This window comes from Pseudophryne corroboree, chromosome 3 (assembly GCF_028390025.1).
Source record: "Pseudophryne corroboree isolate aPseCor3 chromosome 3, aPseCor3.hap2, whole genome shotgun sequence".
Taxonomy (NCBI): Eukaryota; Metazoa; Chordata; class Amphibia; order Anura; family Myobatrachidae; genus Pseudophryne; species Pseudophryne corroboree.
The window spans coordinates 535,568,122-535,592,378 of record NC_086446.1 but is presented as its reverse complement, the minus strand read 5'-3'; the positions used below and the strand labels follow the sequence as shown (position 1 = coordinate 535,592,378).

The following is a 24,257-nucleotide window of genomic DNA, read 5'->3' as shown; positions in this document are numbered from 1 at the left end:
CAGATAAGAAGTATTGTTTGTCACGTCGGATTGCAGTGGTTTACCTTTTACCACCTTGGGATATGGTAAATAAGGAACGTGTCTCTATAATGGCCTCACTTAACGATGGAACAGTAAAAACTTAGAGCATTTTAAAGTCCATCTGTAGCTGCGTGTGTAGCACTCACGCCTAACCTATTATTGGTATGGGCCCTAGAGGCATGCATACATTGTCGGAGCTTCTTGTGGAATGCATACAATGGTAAATAGGAAAATTACGCAATTAGATTTTCAATAAACCTTCCCTAAGGGGATGAACAGGAGGTTGACGTAATGACGTCATTATTGATGCGTGGCTTGCGTTGCATGAATGTTAATGCCCAAACGAACAATCGGATCAAAATTTGGATTGCACCTCCAGTGTATAGAATTTAATAAACTACAAAAATTGTCATGTCACTTTTTTCCATATCTGCTACTGGTGCTCCTCGGGTGACGCCAAGAACCATGGATTAATATTTACTTACGTTAACACGTCTCAAATTTACATCTCTATAGATTTACCAAATTATTAACACTCATGATTATGTACAACCATGAAAATAAGAAACTCCCGTGCAAAGAATTGGTAGAACAGCTAGTGTAGATATATAGGAAAGTATGGTGGTACTGAGTTAGAAGTATGTTACTTATATGGGTATATATTTTTTTTTTCTCTCCTTTTTGGCCATTAAGTGATTTGAGTATGTGACTGGCATTAACCCTTTTATATCTGCTCATGTCACAGCCAACTAGGCAACCAAAGCCATCTTCAGAGGTGATTAGTGGCAGTGTACAATGTCCTGTTAATTCTAAACTTTAAGACATTGGGTGAGATTCAAATGATATATCAAGCCCAATTTCCTTTCTAAAATCATCTCTCTTATCCGGGGGTAGCAAGCTGAAATAATGATACAACATCCCTGAGGGCAGAAACAGAGCAGGTGTGGAAAGGGGTGAAAAGAATTGAATCCCGCCCATTGAGTGGTTCCCAAACTCTGCCCTCAAGGAGCATAGGTCAAGTCCAGGTCTTAAGTATATCCATGCTTGGCCACAGGTGACTTATTTAGTACCTCAGTTTGATTTAACAGTCTGTGCTAAACCATGGATATCTTTAAAGCCTGGACTGTTAGTGCTTCTTAAAGACCGAGTTTTGGAACCACTGCTCTAATATATACTTTGAGCGGTAGTCCTTTTTTAAGGGAGCGCACTACAGGAAATGTATGTATCTCATAGATCTTAAATGTTCCAGGTGCTCAGATCATACATTTTCTTAATAATTTTTTGCTTCTTACAAAGTTTTCATATTCTGTATTTTGTTTGTTTCTCTAGTCTTTAGGAAGTGACAGCAGTAACAGTAACTTCAGCCTAGAGAGAAGTAGTGGGTCTGACAACCTTCAGACCGTGGCTGGATCAGGCCCGGCCACTCCACAGCCAGTCTCCGTCCCAGAGCAGTCCGCTCTGAATCAGGGACCCTATGTTCATATCAACCAAATCTTGAAAGAGGCGCATTTCTCTAGCCTACAACAGCGAGGCTGTCCTTCCTCCTGACCTGCCAATCATGGAGTGTTTCCAGGAAACGAACTTTGTGCTTCATGCCAATTCTACTATGTATAAATCTTTCCCAAAAGCAACTACACAGTCTGTAGCCTGTCTGCTTTCTAATATTATTTCAATACCTACATCCTGGATAAACAATTATTTGTTCAATTATGTTCCCACCATTGGCTGATTCCATGTATCCTATTTCTGGAAAGAGAAATGGTAAGACTTAGGACAAGTGATTTGCTACAGTGTGACTGCCACCTTGCTGTGTCCATTTAGTTGTGTGTACATTTTTTTTTTTTTTTCTAGGTGACTGAAATTAGTACTTTTTGCCATATTGTTACACAGTTGCTTGGTTCCATCTACATTTTCTGATAACAAAGCAGTGTAACAAAGGGATTTCTGTCTGAAACAAGAAATAGTTACTTCGCTTATTACCTCCTTTCTTGGCATAAAGGTCACCATGCATTGCAAACTAGAGAACTGCTCAAGCTAACATTGATTTCTTTAAGTACGTGGCTCAAAGAGCAATATAGTGCTACAACCCATCATAACCAGAATCTGCTTTTAGGACCTGCAGACTTATAAATACACTGTGTAGACTTACAAGTTAAAATGATGTTGTGCATAAACGTGCAATGGCCACTAGCAAATAGGCTCAGTTCTTATATAGCAATTTAAAACGTAAAAGCTGTCATCTGGTTGCTATGGGTTACAGCATTTGTGCACATAGTATATATCTCTTATATAACCCCCATAGTGTTGTCTTACATATGGCATACATGGGTTTTGGATAGGTTTCACAGCAGCATATTCGTCTCAGGTGCTACTTGGGTAATAGCCATCTACAGAAACTGCAGATAAGAAACACTTGGCCCATCTAGTCTTCTCCAGTTCGATGTAATGTAATTTTGAATATAGAGGTACAAATTGTATTTTGAAGTTCATTCTGTTTTCTGTTATTGGAAATGAAGGAGTGTACAGGAAATGCGTATTCGCTCGCAGTTCAGCCAATTTGCAGTATCTGTATCATCCTTATAACAGCGCCAGTCCTATTGTATATGCCATAACTAAAGCCCCCTACACACTGCTCGATGTGCCGCCGATACAGCCAACGGGCGAACTTTACTTCCCCCGTCACCGGGCTCCATAGCACTGCATGCTAATATGAACAAGATTGTCCATATTGGCCTGCATATTCAAACGAGCCGGCACCAACAATGAACGAACGAACGCAGGGCCTTGCATCGGTCATCATTGGTGCATACACACTGAAAGATAGATATGAAATATCTTGTTCATTAATGAACAAGATATCGTTCATTTCAGTGGCATTGGCCAGTGTGTAGGGCCTGTAAGAAGAGACCTTAGTATTTCATGGCAAGTAAAGCCTGCTCCTGAATGGAAATAGTTACTCAAGATGTTGGGTGAAGTGTTTTGAGGAAAAAACACTGGTGTCCCAGTTGTTACTAAATTTACAGGGATCAGACAACTTTATCTTACTGGTTTATACATTTCCATGTGCACTTTTTACTACACCACTTTACATGTTTGATTTGCTCTTGTAGTTCTACCATCCGCTTTATATCATCCAAGCAGCTTTGTTTATTATTGTTTGCCTGTACCTTGACATGGCTCCGAATAGTTCTTTCAGTTGCATCCAAGGCCGATGAACTTAAACAACTGTCTAAATTTTATAAGATCAGTTAAAAAAAAAAAAAATTATTTAGTACAGTCTGTAGCAGGGTGTGCATTAGCCATTAATTTAAAACCACCTGAATCGGAAGAGGTCCTGAAATGTATCTTGGTATCATGAAAATGATGGTTCCATAGCCACTGAACAAGGCAAAGATTCTATTTGTGAGTGTTACTTTTACATAGACTTCAGGGCCGTTTTGTATACCAGATGGTAAAACTCTTATATCCCATGTTTAAGTTGGAAAGCTAGGCAGTGCAAATTGGAAGTGATGCACAATAAAATTATTTAATTTGATCAAAATTGTGATGTGTTCCAGTGTTTCCGTTCTTCCTAATTAGTATTTTGGTGTCACTTTGGAGAGTCAGTCCATTTTGAAGACCGTGCATGAGTGTTGTCGCCATTCTGTATTGCTAGTTGCCTAAAGAAAGGGCATGGGCATCTTCAGCATGTGGGACAGTCGGATAAATATACATGTAATTTCTGGACAAAGGCACAGATCTGTAAGCCGGTACAGACTGCTGGAGGAACACTGCTCAGAAATGAGTGAATTAGGTGAACATGTATTTAAACATATTCAAAATTATTTTATTGAAATATAAATATATATATTTATTTATTTTGTAAAAAATCTTCTCACACACACACACACACATCCGATTGTCACCATCAAAACATCGCAACATTGTTTCTCTTATGTCCTAGAGAATGCTGGGGACTCCGTAAGGACCATGGGGTATAGACGGGCTCCGCAGGAGACATGGGCACTCTAAGACTTTAGATATGGGTGTGCACTGGCTCCTCCCTCTATGCCCCTCCTCCAGACCTCACTTAGATCCTGTGCCCAGAGGAGACTGGATGCACTGCAGGGGAGCTCTACTGAGTTTCTCTGAAAAGACTTTTGTTAGGTTTTTTATTTTCAGGGAGCACTGCTGGCAACAGGCTCCCTGTATCGTGGGACTGAGGAGAGAGAAGCAGACCTACTTTCCTGGATTGATAGGCTCTGCTTCTTAGGCTACGGGACACCATTAGCTCCAGAGGGTCGGAACACAGGTGTCGTCCTTGCTGTTCATCCCAGAGCCGCGCCGCCGTCCTCCTCAGAGCCGGAAGATAGAAGCCGGGTAAGTGTAAGAAGCAAGAAGACTTCAAAGGCGGCAGAAGACTTCAGATCTTCATGAGGTACAGCGCAGCGGTCGCGCTGCGTGCCATCGCTCCCACAACACATACAGGCGCAAGGGGGGCGCCCTGGGCAGCAATTTTCACCTCAAATAAGTCTGGCACAGTTATATAGATACTGCAGAGGCAGTATATAATAAATCCCCTGCCAGTTTAAAGAGAGAGCGTGGGACCGAAGCCCGCCATCGAGGGGACGGAGCTTGATCCTCCAGCACTAACCAGTGCCATTTTCTCCACAGCAAGCTGCAGAGAAGCTGCTCCCGGACTCTCCCCTGCTGAACAAGTAACGGGGCAAAAACGAGGGGGGGGGGGCACATTTATTTGGTGCTAAATTGTGTAGATATAGCGCTTTACAGGCTGGGACTTTGTTTCAGTGTCTAGTGGCGCTGGGTGTGTGCTGGCATACTCTCTCTCTGTCTCTCCAAAGGGCCTTATTGTGGGTCTGTCCCCATATTCAGATATCCCAGTGTGTGGGGGGGGGGTGACAGTACGTGTGTGTCGACATGTCTGAAGCGGAAGGCTCGTCTAGGGAGTATGCAGAGCAGATGATGGTGGTGTCTCCGTTGGCACAGCCGACGACTGATTGGTTGGACATGTGGAATGTTTTAAATGCTAATGTGACTCTATTACATAAAAGATTGGACAAAGCAGAGTCCAAGGACAATGCAGGGAGTCCATCCATGGCTTTGGCTGTGTCACAAGACCCTTCAGGGTCCCATAAACGTCCCTTCTCCCAGATAGCAGACACTGATACCGACACGGATTCTGAATCCAGTGTCGACTATGATAATTCGAGGTTGCACCCAAGAGTGGCCAAGAGTATTCAATATATGATTATTGCAATAAAAGATGTTTTGCATATCACAGAGGACCCCTCTGTCCCTGACACGAGGGTCTGCATGTTTAAGGAAAAGAAACCTGAGGTAACGTTTCCCCCATCTCATGAGCTGAATGCTTTATTTGAAAAGGCTTGGGAAACTCCAGACAAGAGGCTGCAGGTTCCCAAGAGAATTTCCACTCAAAGGACAGGTTATGGTGGGAATCGCTTGCCCTTGACGCGCTTGTCCAAAAAGGTTGCGCTACCGTCCCCGGACACGGCGGCCCTAAAGGATCTTGCAGATCGCAGACAGGAAACTACCTTAAAATCAATTTATGCGACCACGGGAGCCCTGCTCAGACCTGCAGTAGCGTCGGCATGAGTGGGTAGCGCAATTGCAGCGTGGGCAGATAACTTGTCATCTGACATTGACACCTTAGATAAAGATAGTATTTTGTTGATCGTGGGTCACATTAAGGACGCAGCGTTGTATATGAGAGAGGCTGCGAGAGATGTTGGACTGTTGGGTTCAAGAGCCAATGCCATGACAGTTTCTGCTAGAAGGTCCCTGTGGACCCGTCAATGGACAGGGGATGCTGATTCAAAGAGACATATGGAGGCTTTGCCTTACAAGGGTGAAGTTTTATTTGGGGAGGGCCTCGCGGACCTGGTTTCCACAGCTACTGCGGGTAAGTCTTCTATTTTGCCTTATGTTCCCCCACAGCAAAAGAAAACACCTCAATACCAGATGCAGTCCTTTCGGTCGCATAAGTTCAGAAAGGGTTGGGGCTCTTCCTTCCTCACCAGAGGAAAAGGTAGAGGGAAAAGAACACCAGCTACAGCTAGTTCCCAGGAACAAAAATCCTCCACGGCCTCTACAAAATCCACCGCATGACGCTGGGGCTCCGCTGCAGGAGTCCGCACCGGTGGGGGCACGTCTTCGTCTCTTCAGCCAGGTCTGGGTTCAGTAGGATTTGGACCCTTGGGTGGTCGAAATTGTATCCCAAGGCTACAAACTGGAGTTCGAAGATGTGCCTCCGCACCGATTTTTCAAATCGGCCTTGCCAGCTTCTCCCCCAGAGAGGGAAATAGTTTCAGCTGCCATACAAAAGCTGTGTCAACAGCAGGTGATTATCAAGGTTCCCCTAGGGCAACAGGGGAAAGGGTTTTATTCAACCCTATTTGTGGTCCCGAAGCCGGATGGCTCGGTCAGACCAATTCTGAATCTAAAATCCCTAAACCTATATTTGAAAAGGCTCAAATTCAAGATGGAATCTCTCCGGGCAGTGATCACCAGCCTGGAAGGGCGGGATTTTATGGTGTCACTATACATAAAGGATGCATACCTTCATGTCCCCATATATCCTCCTCATCAGGCGTACCTGAGATTCGCTGTACAGGATTGTCATTACCAGTTTCAGACGTTGCCGTTTGGGCTTTCCACGGCCCCGAGAATTTTCACCAAGGTAATGGCGGAAATGATGGTGCTGCTGCGCAAGCAGGGGGTCACAATTAACCCATGCTTGGACGATCTCCTGATAAAGGCAAGATCAAGAGATCCGTTACTAAAACTCTCCCTGAGAGTACTACAACAACACGGCTGGATTCTAAATCTACCAAAGTCGCAGTTGGTTCCGACAACTCGACTGTCATTTTTGGGCATGGTTCTGGACACGGAAAAAAAGAGGGTTTTTCTCCCAATAGAAAAAGTCCAGGAACTCCAGAGCATGGTCAAGGACCTGCTGAAACCAAAAGTGTCAGTTCATCAATGCACTCGAGTTTTGGGAAAGATGGTGGCTGCCTACGAGGCCATTCCGTTCGGCAGGTTCCATGCAAGAACTTTTCAGTGGGACCTTCTGGACAAGTGGTCAGGGTCCCATCTACAGATGCATCGGAGGATAAGCCTGTCCCCCAGGGCCAGGGTCTCTCTCCTGTGGTGGCTCCAGAGTGCTCACGTTCTAGAGGGTCGCAGGTTCGGCATTCAAGATTGGGTTCTTGTGACCACGGACGCGAGCCTCCGAGGATGGGGAGCAGTCACACAAGGCAGAAATTTTCAGGGAATATGGTCAAGCCAGGAGGCTTGTCTACACATCAGTGTACTGGAATTAAGAGCCATATACAATGGCCTGCAACAGGCGGAGAGTCTTCTTCGCAACCTACCCGTTCTGATCCAATCAGACAACATCACAGCCACGCATGTAAGCCGCCAGGGCGCGGGACAAGGAGCAGAGCAGCAATGGCAGAAGCCACCAGGATTCTTCGCTGGGCGGAAAATCATGTAAGCGCTCTGTCAGCGGTCTTCATTCTGGGAGTAGACAACTGGGAAGCAGACTTCCTCAGCAGACACGATCTCCATCCAGGGGAGTGGGGACTTCATCAAGAGGTCTTTGCAGAAGTAACAAGTCGTTGGGGACTTCCTCAAATAGACATGATGGCGTCACGCCTCAACAGAAAGCTTTGGACGTATTGTTCCAGGTCAAGGGACTCTCAGGCAGTGGCGGTGGATGCCCTGGTGACACCGTGGGTGTTTCAGTCGGTCTATGTGTTCCCTCCACTTCCGCTTATCTCAAAAATACTGAGAATCATAAGACGAACAAGAGTGCAGACAATAATCATTGTTCCAGATTGGCCTCGAAGGGCCTGGTATTCAGATCTTCAGGAAATGATCACAGAAGATCCGTGGCCTCTTCCTCTCAGGGAGGACCTGTTACAACAGGGGCCCTGTGTGTTCCAAGACTTACCGCGGTTACGTTTGACGGCATGGTGGTTGAACACCAAATCCTAGCTAGGAAGGGTATTCCGGGGGAAGTCATCCCTACTCTAATCAAAGCTAGGAAGGAGGTAACGGCGAAGCATTATCACCGTATCTGGAGGAAATATGTGTCTTGGTGTGAAGCCAAGAATACTCCTACGGAAGATTTTCAGCTGGGTAGTTTTCACCATTTTCTGCAGATAGGAGTGGATATGGACCTAAAGTTAGGCTCCATTAAGGTGCAGATTTCGGCCTTATCTATATTATTTCAGAAGAAATTGGCTTCTCTCCCAGAAGTCCAGACTTTTGTAAAGAGAGTACTGCACATCCAACTTCCTTTTGTGCCCCCAGTGGCACCTTAACGTGGTGTTACAGTTCCTTAAATCACACTGGTTTGAACCTCTTCAAACAGTTGAAATAAAATTTCTCACTTGGAAGGTGGTCATGTTGTTGGCATCTGCGAGGCGGGTGTCTGAATTGGCGGCTTTGTCTCACAAGAGCCCTTATCTGATTTTCCATGTGGATCGAGCAGAGTTAAGAACTCGTCCTCAATTTCTGCCTAAGGTGGTTTCGTCGTTTCATATGAATCAATCTATTGTGGTGCCTGTGGCTATGGGGGACTGGGAGGATTCCATGTCCCTGGATGTAGTCAGGGCCTTAAAAATTTATGTAGCCAGGACGGCTCGGGTTAGGAAAACAGAGGCACTGTTTGTCCTGTATGCAGCCAACAAGGTTGGCGCTCCTGCTTCTAAGCAGACTATTGCTCGCTGGATCTGTAACACGATTCAGCAGGATCATTCTACGGCGGGATTGCTGTTACCAAATTCGGTAAAGGCCCATTCCACTAGGAAGGTGGGCTCTTCTTGGGCGGCTGCCTGAGGCGTCTCGGCATTACAGCTTTGCCGAGTAGCTACTTGGTCGGGTTCAAACACTTAGAAAATTCTACAAGTTTGATACCCTGGCTAAGGAGGACCTCATGTTTGCTCAATCGGTGCTGCAGAGTCATCCGCACTTTACCGCCCGGTCTGGAGCTTTGGTATAATTCCCATGGTCCTTACGGAGTCCCCAGCATCTTCTAGGACGTAAGAGAAAATAAGATTTTTAAACCTACTGGTAAATCTTTTTCTCCTAGTCTGTAGAGGATGCTGGGCGCCCGTCCCAGTGCGGACTATGTCTGCAAGGCTTGTATATAGTTGTTGCTTACATAAGGGTTATGTTACAGTTGAGATCAGTCTCTGGCTGATGCTGTTTTGTTCATGCTGTTAACTGGTTTAGTATATACCATGTTGTACGGTGTGGGCTGGTGTGTATCTCTCCCTTAGATTAACAAAAATCTTTTCCTCGTACTGTCCGTCTCCTCTGGGCACAGTTCTATAACTGAGGTCTGGAGGAGGGGCATAGAGGGAGGAGCCAGTTCACACCCATCTAAAGTCTTAGAGTGCCCATGTCTCCTGCGGAGCCCGTCTATACCCCATGGTCCTTACGGAGTCCCCAGCATCCTCTATGGTCTAGGAGAAAAAGATTTACCGGTAGGTTTAAAATCTTTCTTTATTTATTTTTTCTCCATGAATTGCTCAATCACAAGCTATGTATAGATCAGGGATGGGGAACCTTTGGCCCTCCAGCTGTTGTTGAACTACACATCCCAGCATGCCCTGCTAGAGTTTTGCTATTTGGCCATGCTAAAACTATTGCAAGGCATGCTGGGATGTGTAGTTCAACAACAGCTGGAGGGCTAAAGGTTCCCTGGTATAGATAATACACTGAAGCGGCAATAGTCCTGGGATAGGTGCCTAGTATTGTGTTGGACCAGTTCTAGCATGCCGAAGTGCAACAACCTGATGTAGCATTGATTCTGAAACTGGACAGAAGACACCGGAAGAGATGTTGACCCATGCCGTCTGGATAGCTTCTCACAGCTCCCTGATATTTGTAGGTGCAGGATCTTGGGTGCTAAAGGACTTCACCACCACATCCCATGGGGTTCATGTCAGGCAAGCATTGCCACACTATTCATCGGAACTCTACAAAATGTTCCTCGAACCAATTCTGGATCATTTGGGTCCTATGTTAGGGTGCATTATTCATGAAGGGCTGCAACATAGCAGTTACCGGTCAATGGCAAGTTCCAGAGGACCCAGCCAATGCCACGTGAAAACACACAAAATTCTATATTTTTTCAATTACCATCTCCCATACTGTAATGGATTTGGGTAGCTATTATCCTTCTCTGACCTTCTGCTTTGTGCACTTGTAACTAAAATCAAGCCACACCTATTGTATTCCTGGTTCATATGCTCCTGTTCTTTGCAACAGGGGAGAGGGGCATTTGCTACTTATGCAGATTTGTCAAAATGCAGATGACTGTAGAGCACAACCTGATAAGAATGACACTAGAAAATGGCAGGATTATGCACATTCCAGTAATGAGACAGTCTATACAGAGATAATAATTACAATCTACTGTAGTAATAGGGCAATTCTCCGTGATGCATGGGGTAGCTGCACAAATTCAAATGACATACTTCTCCAACATACCAAGATTTTGGGTCTACAGTTATAGGGTAAGCCATTGCTACTAAGCAATTAAGCTTTCATATAAGAACAAATTCTTAACAGACCAGTTTAAAAGGAAAAAGAAAAGCGTGTGATGCACGGGACTTTATGTTCACTTTCTGGAGAATCACCCAATAATAGTTGTAATAAGAATTCTATTTGTATAGTGCTTTTTTTGTTGGGAGGATGTGTGCACAGGCTTGAGGATGTAGCAGAGTTTCTGTACACAGCAGCACATAACTTACAACTATGCACAGCCCAGTTACTTGACCAGTGGAGTGGTTTTATTGAAGATAAAGCAGGTACAGCTGTACTCACTGTTACACACACACACTGGTAGATGGAGCTGGGTGTCATACAGCTCATTAGGCAGTGAGTGGAAGTAGGTATCGGGTAGCAGTGCAGGATGCTGGAACAGTGGATATATCACAGGTCTTACTGGAGCTAAATGGATTATTCCTGTTTCCCACTGTGGCATTCTCAAGATGCCTCTGCACATGCTAAGTAGTTGCCTCAGTGGCTGTTATGGAACAGTTAATGATGCATCCCTGATGGAGTAACATAATGGGGGGGGGGGGGGGGGGGGAATTCAATTGTTATTTGCGCCAGCGGCCATTTGATGGCCTGTGCTGACATTTCTGATCACATCCCTCCAAGCTGGCAAGCAGAAATGAGCAAAAAAAAAGTGGCCTGCTTGAACACCCAAACTACTTTTCACATTGCGACCAGTGGCGAAACAGTCTTAAAAATATTTAATTGCGTCTCATGATCTCCCGTCACTTTAGATGGGAGATTGGGTGCGTGCAAAACAGTTGAATTCCCCCTATGAAGTCTGAGCAGTAGTGCACTCCACTTTCAACGCTGACTCAAGGCACTTTACAATTACCATGAAAAGACAGCAGTTTAGATTTTTTTCCGTAAGCTACAGACCATAATATAGAAGGTTTAGAGTTAAATTAGAGACAGGCATCATGAAAATTAATACAAATGTAAGGCAGCCATTTTGGGTCATCCACTCCAAGGATTATTAATTCTAACCTTGAAGCTGAGGCAGCCATTTTAGATTTCAGTGGGCATAATAGGCAATGTTTGAATGAACCAACAGTAAGCCGTATGCTCTGTGCTTTATTGTTACAGCAGGAGTGAACTTTCCTGATGCTGCAAGGTAAAGCACAAAATACTATTAACTCCTTTATTAAGAATGGGAAAGACAGTACACTCACCCTGAACCAATCCTGGCGTTACTTCCAAAAATTTTGCCCTTCAAAATTTAAAGATGTCCTACTCAGACACCAGAAACATCCCTGAAAAAATTGTGGCATAAGCCCTATGGGGTAGATTCAAGTAGCGATGAAAGTGGCCATAAAAGAGCTTGGCTAGTTAATGACAGAAGGCAGATTCTGCTTGCAGCCTATGGAGGTGTGAGCAGATGGGGTGGTCTTCAGGTTGCCGGCGGCCGGGCTCCCGGCGACCACCATATCAGCGCTGGCATGCCGACATCTTTTCTCCCTCTTGGGGGTCCACAATCCCCCTGGAGGGAGAATAGATGGCGCGTGTATGGTGCCACCATGCCCACAGTGTGGTGAGCGCAGTGAGCCCGCAAGGGGCTCATTTGCGCTCGCCCAGCTGTCGGTATGCTGGCCGCCGGGACCCCGACCACCAGCAAACCATACCACACCCGAGCAGATGTGCTAATTAGGTACATGAATACAGAATACTATAAGGGTACAAATTGAAGCCTTGTGTTTTGTAATATCGTTTATGTTGCAGGCAATCTTTTGATCCAAATTTAAATGGGAAGAATATAATAAAGGTTTAAGAATAGATAAAAAATTAAACAAACTTGGAATATTTAAAGATGTTAACATATTAAAAAATGCTTTATACAAGGACTAAATATATATATATATATTTGTAAAGTGATTCAATTATATTAATCAGTATAGGTGTTGAGGCGGTGCGAGTATAGCCATAATATCTGGCAGATCATATGGGGAAGCCTTCACTGACGAAAGCCATAGAATTATACTGACAGATTGCACTATAGGACAAAAATCCTCCATGTCACATCTGATCAGCGACCGGCAGGACAACCACCAGCGACTACAGTAGACGACGAGGAGGAGGAAGAAGAAGGTAACGTTTAAAGGTGAGAGAAGTGATAGGAAAAAAAGGGTGACTGGTGTGTAGGAATTGGGCACAGAGAAAAGTGGGTAGTGAGAGGAAATAAAAGAAGGTGGGGGGGGGAGGGGTGGATCAGAGGTGTAAATGGAAACAGACACAAACTAAATAGTCTTACTTGGGGGGTAATATACATACCCAAACTAATGTGTGGGAAACAGGGAAGAGCAGAGATACAGATGTGATGGTCCGAATTAAAGAGAGAAGGGCAGAGGTCGGTGTGCACAGCATGTAAAGATGAGGCGCTGCACCCCTACAGTAACCACATGTTGCTTTTGGCAATGGGCAGCTTGCTACGGTGTAATGGAGTGAGCGTGGCACTTTTGCTGGTGGCCATTTTAGCACTGTTCTGCCATTGTGACTGGGTGGGTGGTCGCGGCTGTTAATCACCAGAATTGTGGAATATAAAAACATGGCCAGTCTTTCCTTGGTGGCACTCCCTGTGCTCCTAGGGGGTAATTCTGAGTCGATCGCAGCAGGAACTTTGTTAGCAGTTGGGCAAAACCATGTGCACTGCAGGTGGGGCAGATGTAACATGTGCAGAGTTAGATTTGGGTGTGGTGTGTTCAATCAGCAATCTAAATTGCAGTGTAAATCTAAAGCAGCCAGTATTTACCCTGTATAGAAACAAAATAACCCACCCAAATCTAACTCTCTCTGCACATGTTAAAACTGCCTCCCCTGCAGTGCACATGGTTTTGCCCAACTGCTAACAAAGTTCCTGCTGCGATAAACTCAGAATTACCCCCTAGGAGCACTACACAGGTAGTGGTTAGGATGAACAATTCATAGAAGTGTAACATGCAGTGTGCAAAAAGATATTGTGTCAGACTGAGCAAGTGGGAAGAAGGGGGATGAAAGGATTTGACCTTATTTTCTTTAACCCTCGATGTGATGGCCTTACAGACGTCTGGAGTGTAAACTTTTAACCACAAGGTACATGCACACACAAGCAGTTAAAATTCACACTGTTTATTATAAAGTTAACAAGAGTATATAAGACAATGCATATGGGTGGAACTGACAAGTGTAAAAGGGCTCATTGGCTTAGGGGTAGGTGCCTGGGTGGGGTACGTAGGGGTGGTTAATACTTGACATAACATAATTGGATATAGCAGTTGCCAGGCAGATGTTATATATGTTGCATCAGACGAAACTTAACAAAGGATCTTTTAGTAACACACAGAAGTAGAAAAAGCAGGTTTCATCTAGTAGAGAGCTGACCTTGGATGCCAGACCCACACAAGCCTGGTATCTGTATGAGAGACAAAGGCATCTAACACAGGGCAGCAGCATCCATTGCAAACACATAAGAGTTCATAAAGCATGTTTTAACCCTTCACTAGGGAAATAGAAATATTCACTTTTACACTGTAATTATTATAAGGAAACTGATCATATAAAAAGTAATATGTACAAAGACAGAAGAGGTAACCCTTCAATCCCCTCTTAGAATCATGATTATTATATGACATGATTCTTGAGTGAGGCTCCTTTCTTGTTTCTCCAGTTCTTGAGATATTGGACATAATCGTCGGGTCCCTTACTATCAGAGGAGGTGACAGGACTGGTGGTTATGTCATAATACATCAGGGCCTTATCAATGCCTTTGGAGGTAAGTTTCTTTCCACAGGGAATTACACAATAAACTATAATGCCTACAAGAATTAAAGTTACAAGTATGAATATGCTTATTTGCACAAGAGCCAGTTTCCAATTTTCAAACCATCCAAAATATTGGCTCCATGGGTTATCAATACCTGAATTTTTCTTAAGTTCTATGGATAAGGTTTCTAACTTGTTTATGGCTAAAGTAACCTTACCATTGGGACCAGTGTTGTCAGGAATATATGTACAACAGCCTTCCACCTTACTAATGTAAACACATGTACCGCCTTTTTCTGCTAGGATCATGTCAAGGGCCATTCTATTTTGGAATGTCATTTGGGAAGTGGCTTCTAGCTGTTCAGCTATACCTTTAAGAGCATCTTTGGTATCATTAACAAATCTTTGTTGATTATAATATATATAATTAATCCAGGCTACGTTTTTATTTACAGTTTCCCACATATGTAATAAATGTCGCCTAATGATCTAGTTTGGTTGACTAAAACAGTTGTTCTTTTATTTGCACAATACCCTGGTGGGAAGGTTTTTAAATTTCTCCCTGTTGTGGTGTTAGATGTATAACAAGTGTAGTTTCCAGGATATATGGTTATGGTGCTTCCTGGGTTGGGATTTTTTGACAATATGGGATATTCCCTTTTCCACATTTCGCACTGACTGTCATTTGTTTTGGTGTCATTAAAAAGGCTGAAAAAAACAATTTTCTTGTTCTAGGGGTATATTAAGGGGCACTGTACCTAGGTGGGGCCTAGATTTGCCACAGACATAACAGTTGCTTTTATTGTGTTTGTTAGCACTATACTTCATCCATTCCAACCAAAAATTAATGTCAGAGAAACCAGTTTCAATAGCTAGGGTGTCTTCAAAGGTAGGGTTAGTAATAGCCACCATATCTTTAAAAGTGGCAATATGGGGCTTTAAAGGTTTGTTTTGGGGAGCAATTTTAGGCTGGTATTTTGGGTTTTTATACATATCCCATAAATAAAACATTTGCCTTGCACTATAATACCCTGCTTGCCACCATATACCAAGTACATAAGTCTCATTGTCGCTTCTGCTAGGGTTCACTATGTTTAGTCTAAACCTGTATGAATTTGGGCCTTCATCCATCTTATGAATGGATAGTCTAGAAAGTAGGGGTACTCCATATTTGCTCCATCTATTCTTTGCAAACGATGGGCCATATTTCCAATCTACTCCTGTATTCCACCCCACAGCTTCCCAGGAATTACAATTAGATCCATAATATCTATTGTCATAGTACCATTCGTCAGTAACACAAATATATACTGTCTCAGACATTCCTGATTTCCTCCTTTGTTGTATATAATATTTGTCATCAGCAATTTTGGGGAACATAAAATAGTCAAGGATATATGTGGCTACGTGTGTATTGGAGGAATTGTACCACAAGGTGGGGATCCCATTAGTCTGTGTAATATCAACCTCACATATTGTGTGGTGAGTGAGGGCCAGTAGGGCTATCAAGGTAGTCCCCAGGATAAAGATAGGGGACAGGTTCCTCATCTTCTTCTGTTCTTCTTTCTTCGCTAGGTGGGAGGTCAGGGCTGTCTGCCCCGGTTCGTACCTCACTGGAATCACTTGCTTCCCTCTCTAGGTCTGGTCTAGGAACCTTTTTTTTTACTCGGGATGCATGGATCCAGGTAGGACTTTCCTCTGTCAGGACTGCTGTTCGGGTAACTGCTACGACCTCTGTCTCTGGACCATAGGTGAAGTCTCCTGGGCTCTTGTTCCTGGGGAGCACCTTCACCACGACTCTGTCTCCGACTTTAAAGGGGTGTGTAGGTTCCTGTGGATTCAAAAGGGTTTTTACAAACAACCTCATGTTCAATTTCATTCAGTTTTGTTATCAGGGACCTGACATACTCTTCTCTGATAAGTTCTAGATCTCCCTCCTGTATTACTAATGGTTTCTTAGCCCAAGGTGTGGGAAAAGGCCTGCCCATTAGTATTTTAAATGGGGAGTAACCTAGAGTTTTCTGTGGGGTATTCAAGATGCTGGTGTTTAGCTTTATTAGGGTTGTTCCTGAGGCAAGTGATGCATCTGCTAACATACTGGTCCACAAGTGATTTGGCATTAGTAACATAAAAATCACTGGTTAGTAGGAGGAGTGTTGTGGCTTCACCACGGTGACCAACACCACGGCACTGGGCAACGAGCAAAGGGGCACTGGACTGGGGTATACAGGGTTTCCCCTCTTTGCAGATTAATCCTGATTTAGGATTTTTTCTGCAGAATTGGGTAAGTCCAGTCGGAGAGATCAGTATTAGTCGCAGCAGCTTGAAGTTGAGTGAGCAGATGGACGTTGTCAAGGGAGGGACATGCTCCAGTGAGCGCAATGAGCTCTGCAGCTTGCGCGGACCGACAAGGTATTGGTAGGGTTTCCAACACAGTATCAGGGAGGGTGACAATGGCATAGCTAGCCTGGTATGTATTGTCATTGGGCCTACTACAGGAGTCGTCAACAAAAACAATGTCTGCGCCTGGTATGGGAACGGGAGACATGTCAAGTCTGGGAGAAGTTTCAGCTTCAATGGAAGCAGCACAGTCATGTAGGTCGGGTGGTTCATCCTCGGGACCTTTCAAGCCTAAAAGGGCATTGAGAATGGGTGCAGGGCCAGAAGAACTAGCAGTGTACTTGATGGTAAGGGTAGGGTTACTCAAAAGGAGTACTTCATATCCACTAAGGCGTTGTGCTGACATGTGCTGTGTGTAAGCCTTTAAGTATTGCCAGGACATCATGTGTGGTGTGGAGTACTGTGATGTGGCCTAAAGTGAGGGTAGTGGCCATTTCTGCAACCATTGCACAGGCTGCCAAAGCCCTGAGGCAGGCAGGCATACCTTGTACAGACACTGGCATGACTTTGGAAAAAAAATGCCACGGGGCGCAACTTCCCTCCATGAAACTGTGTGAGCACCCCCGCCATGGTTTTACAATTGTCCCTTGCATATAGATGGAAAGGTAGTACATAACTGGGGAGGCCAAGTGCCGGACTTTTCATCAACATACATTTTAAACTTTCATATGCAGTTAACATTTCTTGTGACCATTGTACAGTTTTAGGTTTGTCCTTCAGTGTGGCTTGTCTCAAAATGTTATCACAATAAGAGCAATCAGATATCCACTGTCTGCAGTAATTTACCATACCCAGGAAGGACAGTAGTTCCTTCTGGGTAGTTGGGGTGACCAGGCCCAATACAGACTGTATGCATTGTGGACTGACTTTTCTCTCTCCCTGAGTGAGCACAAAACCTAAGTAATCAACATGCTTTTTACACCATTGCATTTTTATTTTGGACACCTTGTGTCCACATTCACAAAGCCAGTTTAGTAATGAAACACCATCCTCTCGGCAGGCCTCCTCAGTTTTACTACAGAGCAGCAGATCATCTGCATACTGTAGCAGGACTGAACCATGGTGAGGTTGCCAGGGCCTCAATGTGGCCTGGAGACAACAGGTGCGTCAATAATCTGCACCAGGTAAGTTGTTTACCCTCAAAAGAAAAGGCAAAAGTAATTGTGTCTGTGAATCTACAGGTATGCTGAAAAAAAGGCATTCTTCAACACTCAGAAAATCTGTAAGAGAAGAACGCAGCATCTGTAGGGATTGCAGAAATGAGTGAGTTTACATCTGGAACAATTGGTGCAATTGGGACAATTAACTGATTGATCGCTCTGAGATCCTGTACAAATCCCATACTACCATCAGCTTTGGCAACAGGGTTCACAGGAGTACAGTATGGTGATACAATATGTCTGAGATACCCTGTTGTAAGAATTGCTGTATCATGGGGCGGAGACCTTCTATCTTTTCTGGTGAGAGGGGGTATTGCATAAGTCAGAACACAAAACACTGGCTGCTGCACCGCTGTCCACTAAAAAGGGAATTTTACTTCCATTTATAATAAGTGGCAGCAGAGGTGAATCTCACTATGACGGGAGAGTTGAATAAAGGCTGGGATACCCTCCTCCGGGCCCCGTCAGTGCGCGGGGTCTTTGGAATGTTCCCTGACTGCGGGGTTGGTTCTGTCTGTCAAAGCGTCTGGAGCTCTGATAGTTATGAGTGGGCGCAGGTTTCTTTTTACAAGCTACAGCGACAGGCAAAAAAACACAGGCAAAAAAAACTTCCTTCATATGTGTATAGCTGCGTCCTTTGCAAGTTTTGCGTAAATAAGATATACAGCCATCGAGGGTAATGGTGGGCTTGGGACAGTGTTTTACTATTATCTAAACTCTGGGTTATTGGTGCGTTAGGGATAGAGCTAGTGGACGCACCCTCCAGCAGTGAAGTTGGAAGCGATCCCATTTAGTGTGAAAGGGTTACTGCTGCCAAGAGATTTGTGTCTCTGAGCGCAGGATACATTGGAATGCAAAAGGGGGGGGGGGGGGGGGCGAGAGGGATTTCAAAGACTTACAATTCCTCTGCAGCTTCGCTTCTGTGCTATTGGAAACTGACATTTTTTCTTAAATCTCCATATAGAAAAGGTAATTACTGCCTTCCCGTAGGAATGGGTCCCGTCCTGCTTTCTCTGTCCATCCCGCTAAATTATCCACCCATGGGTTAACTAAATAATACTCTGAGGTAGAGTTACGGGCAACATACATCCTGCATGTCTCACCAGGGAGGGGCGGGGGATATGCAGTTTTTTTACTCTGACTAGAGCCCATTGTCAGACAGTAATATAAATCAACAGTACAACTTTTAAAAGAAAATTATCTAAAATATACGACACTCTACTTATACATAGGTCCCTCCCATAGTAAAAATGCAATCTACACCAGCTTTCTACGCAATTTCCACAACAACCCACAACAACTGTCTATGCAATATCACAACAAAAATGCAGTTTACAAAAAAAACCTTCTATGCAATTTCACAACAAAAAGACTTTCTATGAAATTTCACAACAAAAAAAATGCAATTTACAAAAACTTTCTATGCATGCATTAGCTAACACCAGTTAATTAGTCATTGACAATATCACAATATTATCTGTATAATGAGAACATGAAATCTTTTGACGGGTACGCTTACCTTCGTACAAGATGTCAGAAAAAATACAGCGTTTTAGACAGGAAGCAAGAAAAGTGTTTGAGTAAAGATATCTGGCAGACGAAAACTTACCAGCCGTCTGGACCAAATATAAGAACTTATCTCACTACAAACATACAAAAATATATAGGCGATCAAATCGGGGTATTCTCTACGTTACGTATAGACTCCCAGGTCTATTTTAAGTATCCCAGATACTAACGTCTTTGGAGAAGTGCGCTCGGACCCCTGGTCCCTTCTCAGACGTATCTTTAAGTCCCAGACATTAAAGATTCTATGGTATCCCTGATACCTGTTTTAAAAACTTCGTAATATTAAGTCCCGGACTTAAATATTACCTTGTCACGTGTTCCCGGAACACTGACACGGATTCAGCTTCAGTGTATGACCGCAATCCCGCATAGCAAAGACAGACAATAAATCTTCTATCTTTATTATTCGGGGACGATCACTGAATCCCGGACATAACCCCCAGCTGAAAGGATTTGACCTTATTTTCTTTAACCCTCGATGTGATGGCCTTACAGACGTCTGGAGTGTAAACTTTTAACCACAAGGTACATGCACACACAAGCAGTTAAAATTCACACTGTTTATTATAAAGTTAACAAGAGTATATAAGACAATGCATATGGGTGGAACTGACAAGTGTAAAAGGGCTCATTGGCTTAGGGGTAGGTGCCTGGGTGGGGTACGTAGGGGTGGTTAATACTTGACATAACATAATTGGATATAGCAGTTGCCAGGCAGATGTTATATATGTTGCATCAGACGAAACTTAACAAAGGATCTTTTAGTAACACACAGAAGTAGAAAAAGCAGGTTTCATCTAGTAGAGAGCTGACCTTGGATGCCAGACCCACACAAGCCTGGTATCTGTATGAGAGACAAAGGCATCTAACACAGGGCAGCAGCATCCATTGCAAACACATAAGAGTTCATAAAGCATGTTTTAACCCTTCACTAGGGAAATAGAAATATTCACTTTTACACTGTAATTATTATAAGGAAACTGATCATATAAAAAGTAATATGTACAAAGACAGAAGAGGTAACCCTTCAGGGGACAAGGGAGGGATGGTAGAATAGGTGGTCCATGCACTGGCGTCAGAAGGGGGTGCGGCACGCACCTGGGTGTCACCTGCCGAGGGGTGACACCAAAGTGACGGCTCCTGCTCAGTGATAGTAGCCGGCTTTGCAGAAAGAGCACTTCCCGGGACAGCCCGCCCCCGCCCTGCGAAGCCACGTTTGTTTGTTTTTAAACCTGCTGCAATGTGTGTAAAGAGGCAGAGCGACGCCTCTGGGTCCATGATGTGGCAGTATGTAGAGACGTACAGCAAAGCAGTCAGGGAGATGCAGTGGTGTAGCTACAGGGAGGCTAGACTGGCAAATGTCCAGGGACCCACTCAAGGTGAAGAGGGCCCGAAATCAGTCACTAATTTACTGTAGACTAAATACGTGATTTGGCAACTCCTTTCTGTGTATAAAGTACTATTAAGTTGCTATTCAGTTCAATTAGAGTTGTGACTTCTAATAAAATGATACAATGGCCCCGGGAATCAGCAGCGCTGTGTGTATCACAGCCGCCGCTGCACTCGGGATGCAGCAGCACTAGCGCTTCTCCTTCCTGTACTGTATACGTCCATCCCCAGACTTCTGTGTTACTAGCCAAAGAGAGTCTGGGGGCGGGCTTATACAGGAAGGAGAACTGTAGTTGAGTGCTGCTGCGTCCTGAGTACAGCGGTGGCTGTGATACACAGGGCTGCCGATCCCAGGGGTCAGGCAGCGGTCACACATATTACATGTAACCTTAAACGTATGCGATTATGTCACCCACCCATACTATGGGGGTGATGTATGAAAAACGTCCTAACGTTATGTGATAGGGGGTGTATTACCACATTATCGTGGTGATACGCCGGCACCCGCCGCCACAATGTATTACGTGTGGCAGCCAATGTGGGAGGGCGTTCTCTTATCTGTCCCGCGATAGCGCTCCTTCAACTGCGGGTCGGCTGGGATCGGCACCACAGATGTGAGCATGCACCCTTCTTCCCTGCCTGCGCCACTGGAGGCCCCCGGCGCATGCGCAATAAGGCTGTGTGGACCAGCAGAAGAATGTCCACATTCAATACAGTTTACTTACAAAATAAAATAAAAAGACTAAACAGAGTGCACATTTTGCAGACATCGCCTGCCTGTGGGAAGCGTTCCAGCCCGGCGGCTTCACGAGACGAAAAGTCACAGCAGAGGCAATCATACATTGCCTCTGCCCTTTGTCTCCCATTGTTAACTGCGGGGAAGCGGTAAGTGGCGGGGGCGCGCAGCAGCCAAATCACAAGGCGTTAACACGCCGTTGATACATTAATGGGTTGCGGTAAATGCAGGCTTTACATGCGCTGTGGTCAGCAGAAACCACAGCACACTTACATACATCTCCCCCTATGTGCTGCAGGCCAAGGGCAGCAGCCGCCACTGATAATGACTAGTATCTGGGTAAGAAGGGACAATACACTTATTAAGCTTTGACACCTGTATCTTGCTGTGCTGCCTCACGTATTTCATATGAATGATACAGAATTATTTGGATATTATAAAACTTGAAGACCTAAGGGTTTACAGAAATCGAATAGGGGGCGGCTGGTGTCCTATCACTTTTGTCTACATTGTGTATACTGTGCTAGATAAATGATAGCTAGACTCTAATTGGTTGCTATGGGAAACATCTATTCTTTATATCTCACCACAGTTTCATACATCAGTCCCTCTGTGTTTTGCAGATAGAAGTACAGTACATGGTAATATAGAGTAATAAAAGAAGTGACATACTACAAAATGAGAGATGGCAGAATGCAATAATATACGGGACTTTCTCCTTTACTGGGGGCAGGGATCAGTAAGGGATAATGTACCACTTTACCAAGGTATTCATTTCCATAGTGGAGATAAAAAAAACAACAACAACACAATTTAAAACCTTTGTATGATAAAAAATTCTTTATTCAAGAAATGATGCGTTCTTTGGAAGCTTCACTGGTGAAAACTGGCAAATGTTACTATTGTTAGGGTTTTCACCAGTGACATTGAAATTAGAAGATTGTGCTCACCTGCCCTCCTCAGGTCTATCCATATTGCTTCTGATCGGTAGCTAGCAGGACACCCTCGCCTTCAGCAGTAAGAGAGGAGGATGAGGAAGGCAAGAGCAAAAGTGGTTTGTGAAGGGCACAGGGGAAAGGTGGGTGGTGGGGGATAAATGTAGAATTAGGTGGGGGAATAGATATAAGAGGAGTAATGGAAGACACAAGCCAGACACACACAAAGATGTTACACATTGGAGCTTCGAAAGACATGGAGACATACACACTAGTGACTGGGGGGTTAGGGAGACATAAGGGGAGATGTATTGTGCCTATTACCTTTAGTCCCAGAGTGATAAAGTGCAGAGAGATAAACTACCAACCAATCAGCTCCTGTCATTTCTCAAACACGGTCTGTAACACGGCAGTTAGGAGCTGATTGGCTGGTAGTATCTCTCTGCACTTTATCACTCCCTAAGGCTTAATAAACCTCCCTCAAAGTGTGGGCAGCTGTGGGTCCTGCATGGAGGAGTTCCATCATTCTCTGCTGTCCTGAGGGTGTGCCTGGTGCCCACTCCCCATTGGCATTAGTGTAGCTTCAGTGGGTCCCACATCACCCTGTGCCCATCCACCCGGCTGCCATATGGCACCAATAACTTTATTAAAAGTAAAAAGTTTTGTGGGGGTGTTTAGTTTTTCATCTTTTGCAGACGGTGAGATGTGGGGCTTCCTACCTCCTTCTGGATAATATGTACCTGGTACAGAGATGTACTGTAGAGTACTTAGTGGTAAAGGATGTCATCCAATGTATAGATGAACCATATGGTTACCTCCCATACAGCATTTAGAGGGCATGATCAGGATATGTGGCATATAAAGGGTGAGAGGAGCACTGAGCTGGTAGTTAAAAGATCAAGAGGTATATTCAATTGCAGTCGGATCCATTCCAACATTCATTTGTCGGAATGGGTCCGACCTGGGCTATACCAGGCAATCTCAATTCGACTTTAAGAAAAGTCGAATTGAGATGGAGGAGCTGAGCTGAGACGGGGGAGAGCAGCGCTACAGCAGCAGCTGTAGCATCGTAGCCAGAGGATGTCACAGCAGCGTCCACCCAGCTCCAGCAAGCGAGATTCGCTTGCTGGAGCTGGGTGAACGCTGCTGTGACATCCTCCGGCTACGCTGCCCGCTGCTGTAGCGCTGCTCTCCCCAGTCTCTGCTGCCACATCACAGCAGCGTCCACCCGGCTCCAGCAAGCAAGGTCTCGCTTGCTGGAGCCTGGTGGACGCTGCTGTGAGCGGCGGCTTTGACACATCCTCCAGCGCTGCTCTCCCCTGTCTGCCCGCGGCTCTCCGAGTCTCTGCTCCCGCATTTCACTTTGACTTTTTTTTTAAAGTCGAATTGAGATGGTCGAAAAGGGTTTTGGCCCCGTTTTCAACACAAGCACGCGGATCGGTAGCTATTCCGCCGATCCACGTGCTTTTCGACAAGTCGAATAATTTGGGGTTAGATTGAATAGGTCGGAAGCCCTTCAGACCTAAAAAAGTTGAAAACTGCCGTCTTTTCGATAGACGGCAGCTTTCGACTTCAATTGAATATACCCCCAAGAAGTAATATGAAGTGGCACAAGGAAATAAAAAGGCTATAAGCTTACTGTGGATTTGGCCACTCCCCCTGTCTAGGAATCTGAGAATAAATTAGTGATAACCCTAAGTAGCAAGCAGGGGGATGTACTCA

At 44.6% G+C, this 24,257-nt stretch overlaps 1 protein-coding gene and 1 long non-coding RNA gene across 6 annotated transcripts in view; one reads left to right on the top strand and one right to left on the bottom strand.

Annotated features, from left to right (window-relative positions):
- Nucleotides 1–3,562, top strand: part of VCF1 (VCP nuclear cofactor family member 1) — a 73,121-nt gene extending 69,559 nt beyond the window's left edge. For all 5 annotated transcript variants that reach the window (XM_063961162.1, XM_063961165.1, XM_063961164.1 and 2 more), the window contains one exon: nucleotides 1,351–3,562. In XM_063961162.1, the coding sequence (XP_063817232.1) occupies nucleotides 1,351–1,569 (219 nt within the window). In that variant the 3' untranslated portion in view covers nucleotides 1,570–3,562. The remainder of the gene's footprint in view (nucleotides 1–1,350) is intronic.
- A 10,135-nt stretch (nucleotides 3,563–13,697) lies between these two features.
- LOC135056241 (uncharacterized) lies at nucleotides 13,698–20,500 on the bottom strand. Its single transcript, XR_010243936.1, has 2 exons — nucleotides 18,806–20,500; nucleotides 13,698–16,177 (listed from the first exon to the last, which is right to left on the bottom strand). It is a non-coding gene; the product is annotated as an uncharacterized LOC135056241 (long non-coding RNA).
- Nucleotides 20,501–24,257: the final 3,757 nt, after the last annotated feature.